This window comes from Amphibalanus amphitrite, unplaced genomic scaffold, assembly GCF_019059575.1.
Source record: "Amphibalanus amphitrite isolate SeventyFive unplaced genomic scaffold, NRLGWU_Aamphi_draft 002399F_arrow, whole genome shotgun sequence".
In the NCBI taxonomy this organism is placed as follows: Eukaryota; Metazoa; Arthropoda; class Thecostraca; order Balanomorpha; family Balanidae; genus Amphibalanus; species Amphibalanus amphitrite.
The window spans coordinates 16,347-26,028 of NW_024883847.1; the positions used below are offsets into that span (position 1 = coordinate 16,347).

Below are 9,682 nucleotides of genomic sequence, written 5' to 3' on the forward strand. Positions count from 1 at the left end.
TCGCTCGACGGCTGTGACAGGCTGGCCGTCCCCGACCGTCAGCGCGGCCAGGATACACGTGACATTTGCAGGGGTGACCGTCACGTCAGCGCAGCTCACCGGTGACACCGTCCGTCACACCCGCGTGGCGAGGGAACGAGCTGACCGGGCCGTACTGGCACCTCACTGTTCCCCGCGCGATCGGAGCGGCTGAACATGGCGTGCCCGAGACTGCCCCCATCGCTGCTGCTGCCACTGCTGCTGCTGCTGCTGCTCCAGGCCTCCGGTGCCGTCTCCTACGCGATCAGAGGCAAGCTGCTGGTGGCGCCGAAGGTTTGGCGAGCTGGATCCGAGGAGAGGGTCTGCGTCACCGCGTTCGACATCGACTTCCGGAAGACGGAGGAACGACGAAAGAGGATCGGTTTCAGTCGTGTTGGCCGTGGGGACCTGCTCCGAGACATTAACTTGGATAAAGCGATCAGAAACACTGAATTTAGTACCGCGATCAAAGACAATAAAATTGATAACAAGTTCAAAGCCACGCAAGACCAGCTATCCGATCATCCGCGTGAAGAGGCCCGGCTTCCACTGCGGCTTACCCGCAGTAGACGCCAGGCAGCCGATAGGAAGCCAGCACGGTCGACCATCAGCAGTGCTCCCTCCTCGTCACAATCGGCGGGAACATCACGCCGCGAAGTTACCGTTTCCGTTGGCTTCGCCAACAGCGAGATGGGCAAAAGTGTGTTCGAGAAGAACGAACAGATACCGGTGGTCCATGAATTCATCAGCTCTTGTTTCGACGTGTCGGTGCCGGACACTTTAAGGGCAAGCTACATTTACCTGAAGGTTGACAATGACTATGCAGCATGGTCTAAGGTCCGCGTTGAGCCCAAGGTACTAGTAACTCTGGTGCAGACGGACAAGGCCAAATACCGACCTGGCCAAACGGTCAAGCTGCGAGTTCTCTCGCTTCGTCAGGACTTCACGGCACTCGACGATACTATCAAGGAGATTTGGATAACGGCGCCCGAGGGCGCCCGGCTGGCGCAGTGGCTCGACGTTCGGATGGACGTCGGCCTCGTGCAGAAAGAGTTCCAGCTGACCCAGGAGCCGCCGCTGGGCCGCTGGACGATCCACGTGCGCCGCGATGACGGTTCCATCACCAAGCAGTCGTTCGATGTAGAGGAGTTCGTGCCTCCCAGATTTGAGTTGAACGTCAACGTGCCTGGAGTCTTTTTCCGTGACTCGCGAGTGCTCACTGTTAAAGTCTGCGCCAAGTACACGTTCGGAAAGCCTCTGGTGGCTGCTGATGTTCGCCTGCTTATCACAAGTAAGGAGCCGAATGCATTTCGACAACGGACCTCAGGAATGGGCCAGAACAAGTATTCACAGAAGACTGACGGTCAAGGTTGCACATCAGTCCACGTTTCTATCTCAAGACTTCACAGCTCATCGGATATTCCTCGTCATATAACGCAATATAAAGTATCGACAAACGTGACTGAAGCAAGTACAGGCATCAGCCAACTAGTAGAGATGACTGTGTCCGTCAAAAACACTAAACTGTTTAAGGTAATCAAGGACGAATCACCCAAGTTTATCAAACCAGGTTTGGACTACTATGGGACGGTCCGTTTTGAAAGACAAGATAGCTCCCCAGTCACAAACGAACGAGTAGAAATCTGCCACACCGTCTATTATTATCGAGAAACAGCAAAGTGGTCCTATAAACATCCGCCCATTATGAAAAATGCTAACACTGACTCCTTCCGTGAGAAATGCAGCATCTACCGGACAGATAACTCGGGGAGAGTGATCTACGTCGTCCCGGCGCAGAACAACGAGCTCGCCTACATAACACTCAAAGGACGCACCCTGGGAACCGAACAGCGTTTTTCGCTGCCCCTGGTACGCGCCTGGTATTCTCCGAGAAAATCGTTTCTGCTTATTGACGCCCGGGGTGTGCTGGGTGGCGTCAAGTGCGGTCAGACAGTCACAGTCGACGTAAAGCACAGCGCAGACTTCCGTGCCGAAGTCATGCGCTATTTGGTGCTGGCGCGCGGCGACATTGTCAGTGACGGGCCGGTGCACTCGAACTCAGTGAGGATTGTGATCAACTCCCGAATGGCACCTTCGTTCCGTCTTCTGGTGTACGCTATCGGCGACCAGAGAGATGAAGTGGTCGCCGATTCCAGAGTCATCCGCGTGGCACCTTGTCTTCCAAATAAAGTATCGGTGTCGTGGAGCGCGGCGCAGGTCAGGCCAGGGGACACCGCCTCCCTGACGGTCACTGGGTCGCCCGGCTCGCTCTGCGGAGTGGACGCGGTGGACCGCAGTGCCCAGCTGCTGGGCACCTCCAACACGGTCAGCGTCGGCAAGGTGTTCAGTCAGGTGTCACGACTGATTATAGGGGAGAAGGCACTGCCGAGACTGGTGCAACCTTCCTACAAGTATTGCTCGGGAGTTCCCATCAGATACATATCCAGTAAGAAGCCATCATGTCCGCCTCACCTTACAAGTAATCCAGGACGCGGCCGAAATACGATTGGCGTGGAGATTCCGTATGTAGAAAAGAGAATTGAGGCTTACATGGATGAACGCGAAGATTCAGTAGCTGCCTTCGACATGGCGGGCCTTCTAGCGGTGACCAGGCTAGATCTACAGACGCGGCCTTGTGTTGAGCGCATCGTTACCGTTACGAGGTACATATACTGCTATCCAAAGGATGTTAAGCACGACACTGGAGTTACAATGAATGGGGATGTCCAGGCAGAAACGAATTTAGAGAATTCCGGAGCAGTGTCACAGATCGAAGGCGACAGTTCTCTAGACACTCGGAACACACGAGGAAGTTCAATTTCGACACAAGGTGAGAGCCATGCATCACCAGCAGCTTCAAATGTGATAGCTGCAGATAGCCAGGCAGATAGCCACAGTCAACGCCGTGATATAATTGGTGTACGTGCTTCGCCAAAAACGTCGTCAGCCATCCAACGTTCTGTGGCGAGGAGTGATAACGAAATAATGGGAGTCTCTCGCCCGAAGAGCATCTCACGAAAGGTTGATATCGACACGCAAATAACAAAGGTTAAGACTGAAGATGAGACATCCGAATCGATCGAGCCGGTCGTTCGATATTTCTTCCCCGAAACGTTTATATTCCAGCTGCATGCTCTAAATTCATCGGGCCAGATTCGGCTCACTCAGCAGCTTCCTGACTCTATTACCAGGTGGATAGGCTCGGCGGTTTGCTCCAATCGCCAAGTGGGACTGGGACTATCTGGACAATCATCAATAAAAGTATTCAAACCGTTTTTTGCAGAAATAAATGTGCCCTATTCGGTAAAACGTGGAGAGCTACTGCAGCTCAAAGCTTCTGTCTTCAATTTCCTCCATACACAGCTTTCGGTGGTTTTGCGACTTGAGGAAATTCCCGGCGTGCAGCTGCAGGGCCAGCGTGAGAGCGCGCTGTGCGTTGGCACCGACCAGCCGTCAGTGAGCACGTTCCCGGTGCTGTTCACCGAGCTGGGCCAGCGCAGTCTGGTGGTGTCCGTCAGAGCCACCGGCGCGGCGTGCGGCAGGCCCAACGACATCGGCGTCCAGAGTGATGCTCTAGTGCGCGACATCCTGGTGAAGCCAGAGGGCTTTCCGCAAGAGGAGGCTCTGACGGAACGAGTCTGTGCAAAGGAGGGTGGCTCCAACACGCATGTGTTCGAACTGGGCTTCTCGCCGCGAGTGGTTCCCGGCTCGTCGCGGGCGGTGGTCTCCATCTGCGGCGATCCTCTTGGACAGGCCATCACCCAGCTGACCGGACTGGAGAGCCTCGTCAAGGTGCCTCATGGGTGCGGCGAGCAAAACATGGTCTATCTTGTTCCCAACATCCTGGTCCATCAGTACATGAAAGCCAAAGACATTCTCAGTGCTGAGCTGAAGAAGAAAACTGTCGATAACATGCTGAGCGGCTACCAGCGGCAGCTGAGGTATCGCCACTCGGACGGCTCGTACTCGGCGTTCGGAGAGAGCCGCTGGCGCCGCACTCAGGGCTCCCTCTGGCTGACCGTGTACGTGATGCGCTGGTTCGCGGTGGCCAGCAAGCTGGTGCCGATCGACGCCGAGGACCTGGCCGCCAGTCGCCGCTGGGTGGGGCAGCACCAGCGCAGCGACGGATGCTTCAACCGTGTCGGCTGGCTGTACGACAAGGCGATGAGCGGCGGCGTGGCCGACGGCGGCCGGCTGGCGCTCACTGCATTCACCGTGTTGGCGCTGCTGGAGGCCGATTCGGGCTCGGCGGCGCTGCGCCGCGCTGTCCGCTGTCTGCGCGACGGCACGCCCAGCGGCCTCTACGCTCAGGTGCTGGTGGCGCACGCCCTGCTGGAGGCCGGTGAGAGGGCGGCGGCGGAGGCGGCCGTGCCAGGCCTGCTGCGTCGAGCCGTGCGCGGCGAGGACTCACTCCACTGGCGTTCGGGACGTTCCAGCCGCTGGAGCGGCAGCAGCGCGCTGGACGTGGAGATCACCGCCTACATGACGCTGACGCTGCTGCGACTGGGAGGCCACGAGACGGACGTCGCCGCGGCCGTCCGCTGGCTGGACCGGCGCCGCAACGGCCACGGTGGCTGGGTGTCCACGCAGGACACGGTGGTGGCGCTGTCGGCGCTGGTGGCTGTCGAGCGGCGCTCCAACGAGCTGAAGGCGCACAAGGTGGACGTCACCGTCACCTGGGCAACACGTTCCGACGCCAGTTCCAGGTGACGGCCAGCAACGGCTGCTGCACCAGCAGGCCGAGCTGCGGCCGCTGCAGCTGCCCACCACCGTTGTCCTGCGTGGACACCAGCCACCGTGGCCGTTGCGGCGCCGGTCCAGCCAGCGGACGGCCGCGGCGACGTCCGTCTCGTGGCCTCCCAGTCGCAGCAGCGTCAGCGTCATGTAGGCGGTGATCTCCACGTCCAGCGCGCTGCTGCCGCTCCAGCGGCTGGAACGTCCCGAACGCCAGTGGAGTGAGTCCTCGCCGCGCACGGCTCGACGCAGCAGGCCTGGCACGGCCGCCTCCGCCGCCGCCCTCTCACCGGCCTCCAGCAGGGCGTGCGCCACCAGCACCTGAGCGTAGAGGCCGCTGGGCGTGCCGTCGCGCAGACAGCGGACAGCGCGGCGCAGCGCCGCCGAGCCCGAATCGGCCTCCAGCAGCGCCAACACGGTGAATGCAGTGAGCGCCAGCCGGCCGCCGTCGGCCACGCCGCCGCTCATCGCCTTGTCGTACAGCCAGCCGACACGGTTGAAGCATCCGTCGCTGCGCTGGTGCTGCCCCACCCAGCGGCGACTGGCGGCCAGGTCCTCGGCGTCGATCGGCACCAGCTTGCTGGCCACCGCGAACCAGCGCATCACGTACACGGTCAGCCAGAGGGAGCCCTGAGTGCGGCGCCAGCGGCTCTCTCCGAACGCCGAGTACGAGCCGTCCGAGTGGCGATACCTCAGCTGCCGCTGGTAGCCGCTCAGCATGTTATCGACAGTTTTCTTCTTCAGCTCAGCACTGAGAATGTCTTTGGCTTTCATGTACTGATGGACCAGGATGTTGGGAACAAGATAGACCATGTTTTGCTCGCCGCACCCATGAGGCACCTTGACGAGGCTCTCCAGTCCGGTCAGCTGGGTGATGGCCTGTCCAAGAGGATCGCCGCAGATGGAGACCACCGCCCGCGACGAGCCGGGAACCACTCGCGGCGAGAAGCCCAGTTCGAACACATGCGTGTTGGAGCCACCCTCCTTTGCACAGACTCGTTCCGTCAGAGCCTCCTCTTGCGGAAAGCCCTCTGGCTTCACCAGGATGTCGCGCACTAGAGCATCACTCTGGACGCCGATGTCGTTGGGCCTGCCGCACGCCGCGCCGGTGGCTCTGACGGACACCACCAGACTGCGCTGGCCCAGCTCGGTGAACAGCACCGGGAACGTGCTCACTGACGGCTGGTCGGTGCCAACGCACAGCGCGCTCTCACGCTGGCCCTGCAGCTGCACGCCGGGAATTTCCTCAAGTCGCAAAACCACCGAAAGCTGTGTATGGAGGAAATTGAAGACAGAAGCTTTGAGCTGCAGTAGCTCTCCACGTTTTACCGAATAGGGCACATTTATTTCTGCAAAAAACGGTTTGAATACTTTTATTGATGATTGTCCAGATAGTCCCAGTCCCACTTGGCGATTGGAGCAAACCGCCGAGCCTATCCACCTGGTAATAGAGTCAGGAAGCTGCTGAGTGAGCCGAATCTGGCCCGATGAATTTAGAGCATGCAGCTGGAATATAAACGTTTCGGGGAAGAAATATCGAACGACCGGCTCGATCGATTCGGATGTCTCATCTTCAGTCTTAACCTTTGTTATTTGCGTGTCGATATCAACCTTTCGTGAGATGCTCTTCGGGCGAGAGACTCCCATTATTTCGTTATCACTCCTCGCCACAGAACGTTGGATGGCTGACGACGTTTTTGGCGAAGCACGTACACCAATTATATCACGGCGTTGACTGTGGCTATCTGCCTGGCTATCTGCAGCTATCACATTTGAAGCTGCTGGTGATGCATGGCTCTCACCTTGTGTCGAAATTGAACTTCCTCGTGTGTTCCGAGTGTCTAGAGAACTGTCGCCTTCGATCTGTGACACTGCTCCGGAATTCTCTAAATTCGTTTCTGCCTGGACATCCCCATTCATTGTAACTCCAGTGTCGTGCTTAACATCCTTTGGATAGCAGTATATGTACCTCGTAACGGTAACGATGCGCTCAACACAAGGCCGCGTCTGTAGATCTAGCCTGGTCACCGCTAGAAGGCCCGCCATGTCGAAGGCAGCTACTGAATCTTCGCGTTCATCCATGTAAGCCTCAATTCTCTTTTCTACATACGGAATCTCCACGCCAATCGTATTTCGGCCGCGTCCTGGATTACTTGTAAGGTGAGGCGGACATGATGGCTTCTTACTGGATATGTATCTGATGGGAACTCCCGAGCAATACTTGTAGGAAGGTTGCACCAGTCTCGGCAGTGCCTTCTCCCCTATAATCAGTCGTGACACCTGACTGAACACCTTGCCGACGCTGACCGTGTTGGAGGTGCCCAGCAGCTGGGCACTGCGGTCCACCGCGTCCACTCCGCAGAGCGAGCCGGGCGACCCAGTGACCGTCAGGGAGGCGGTGTCCCCTGGCCTGACCTGCGCCGCGCTCCACGACACCGATACTTTATTTGGAAGACAAGGTGCCACGCGGATGACTCTGGAATCGGCGACCACTTCATCTCTCTGGTCGCCGATAGCGTACACCAGAAGACGGAACGAAGGTGCCATTCGGGAGTTGATCACAATCCTCACTGAGTTCGAGTGCACCGGCCCGTCACTGACAATGTCGCCGCGCGCCAGCACCAAATAGCGCATGACTTCGGCACGGAAGTCTGCGCTGTGCTTTACGTCGACTGTGACTGTCTGACCGCACTTGACGCCACCCAGCACACCCCGGGCGTCAATAAGCAGAAACGATTTTCTCGGAGAATACCAGGCGCGTACCAGGGGCAGCGAAAAACGCTGTTCGGTTCCCAGGGTGCGTCCTTTGAGTGTTATGTAGGCGAGCTCGTTGTTCTGCGCCGGGACGACGTAGATCACTCTCCCCGAGTTATCTGTCCGGTAGATGCTGCATTTCTCACGGAAGGAGTCAGTGTTAGCATTTTTCATAATGGGCGGATGTTTATAGGACCACTTTGCTGTTTCTCGATAATAATAGACGGTGTGGCAGATTTCTACTCGTTCGTTTGTGACTGGGGAGCTATCTTGTCTTTCAAAACGGACCGTCCCATAGTAGTCCAAACCTGGTTTGATAAACTTGGGTGATTCGTCCTTGATTACCTTAAACAGTTTAGTGTTTTTGACGGACACAGTCATCTCTACTAGTTGGCTGATGCCTGTACTTGCTTCAGTCACGTTTGTCGATACTTTATATTGCGTTATATGACGAGGAATATCCGATGAGCTGTGAAGTCTTGAGATAGAAACGTGGACTGATGTGCAACCTTGACCGTCAGTCTTCTGTGAATACTTGTTCTGGCCCATTCCTGAGGTCCGTTGTCGAAATGCATTCGGCTCCTTACTTGTGATAAGCAGGCGAACATCAGCAGCCACCAGAGGCTTTCCGAACGTGTACTTGGCGCAGACTTTAACAGTGAGCACTCGCGAGTCACGGAAAAAGACTCCAGGCACGTTGACGTTCAACTCAAATCTGGGAGGCACGAACTCCTCTACATCGAACGACTGCTTGGTGATGGAACCGTCATCGCGGCGCACGTGGATCGTCCAGCGGCCCAGCGGCGGCTCCTGGGTCAGCTGGAACTCTTTCTGCACGAGGCCGACGTCCATCCGAACGTCGAGCCACTGCGCCAGCCGGGCGCCCTCGGGCGCCGTTATCCAAATCTCCTTGATAGTATCGTCGAGTGCCGTGAAGTCCTGACGAAGCGAGAGAACTCGCAGCTTGACCGTTTGGCCAGGTCGGTATTTGGCCTTGTCCGTCTGCACCAGAGTTACTAGTACCTTGGGCTCAACGCGGACCTTAGACCATGCTGCATAGTCATTGTCAACCTTCAGGTAAATGTAGCTTGCCCTTAAAGTGTCCGGCACCGACACGTCGAAACAAGAGCTGATGAATTCATGGACCACCGGTATCTGTTCGTTCTTCTCGAACACACTTTTGCCCATCTCGCTGTTGGCGAAGCCAACGGAAACGGTAACTTCGCGGCGTGATGTTCCCGCCGATTGTGACGAGGAGGGAGCACTGCTGATGGTCGACCGTGCTGGCTTCCTATCGGCTGCCTGGCGTCTACTGCGGGTAAGCCGCAGTGGAAGCCGGGCCTCTTCACGCGGATGATCGGATAGCTGGTCTTGCGTGGCTTTGAACTTGTTATCAATTTTATTGTCTTTGATCGCGGTACTAAATTCAGTGTTTCTGATCGCTTTATCCAAGTTAATGTCTCGGAGCAGGTCCCCACGGCCAACACGACTGAAACCGATCCTCTTTCGTCGTTCCTCCGTCTTCCGGAAGTCGATGTCGAACGCGGTGACGCAGACCCTCTCCTCGGATCCAGCTCGCCAAACCTTCGGCGCCACCAGCAGCTTGCCTCTGATCGCGTAGGAGACGGCACCGGAGGCCTGGGCAGCAGCAGCAGCAGCAGTGGCAGCAGCAGCGATGGGGGCAGTCTCGGGCACGCCATGTTCAGCCGCTCCGATCGCGCGGGGAACAGTGAGGTGCCAGTACGGCCCGGTCAGCTCGTTCGCCACGCGGGTGTGACGGACGGTGTCACCGGTGAGCTGCGCTGACGTGACGGTCACCCTGCAAATGTCACGTGTATCCTGGCCGCGCTGACGGTCGGGGACGGCCAGCCTGTCACAGCCGTCGAGCGACCCTGTGGTCAGCCGCGACAGAAGGTCAACGGAGGCGACCATCGTCATCATCAGGCGGTCATCAGGCGACCATCACCCCATTGCGATCTGTCGGATGGTCAACGGAGCGCGTGGCAAGCCCGCTGTGTTTGTTGCATCATTCACGTGGTCATAGATATAATTATCTCCGGGAGCATCATTGTGTGGACGATTTCAGCATTAGCGAACACTGCAACTGGCTTACCGATAGTTGACCTCTTATTCAACCTCTTATTCTTGTGACACCAACCGCATTTTCGGGTCAGGT

At 57.4% G+C, this 9,682-nt stretch overlaps 2 protein-coding genes across 2 annotated transcripts; one reads left to right on the forward strand and one right to left on the reverse strand.

Moving 5' to 3' along the window:
- The first annotated feature begins 315 nt into the window (after nt 1-315).
- LOC122376920 (murinoglobulin-2-like) lies at nt 316-4,728 on the forward strand. Its single transcript, XM_043356906.1, has one exon. It carries the CDS (start codon nt 709-711, stop codon nt 4,726-4,728), a length of 4,020 nt encoding a protein of 1,339 aa, XP_043212841.1. The 5' UTR covers nt 316-708.
- An 81-nt stretch (nt 4,729-4,809) lies between these two features.
- Nucleotides 4,810-9,444, reverse strand: LOC122376921 (murinoglobulin-2-like; the record flags this gene model as incomplete). Its single annotated transcript, XM_043356907.1, has 1 exon — nt 4,810-9,444. A coding segment is annotated over exon 1 (4,635 nt), but the record flags the coding sequence as incomplete, so codon positions are not given.
- Nucleotides 9,445-9,682: the final 238 nt, after the last annotated feature.

Excerpts from the sequence above, each read along its gene's own strand:
- LOC122376920 (XM_043356906.1), top strand. The coding sequence starts at position 709 with ATGGGCAAAAGTGTGTTCGAGAAGAACGAACAGATACCGGTGGTCCAT.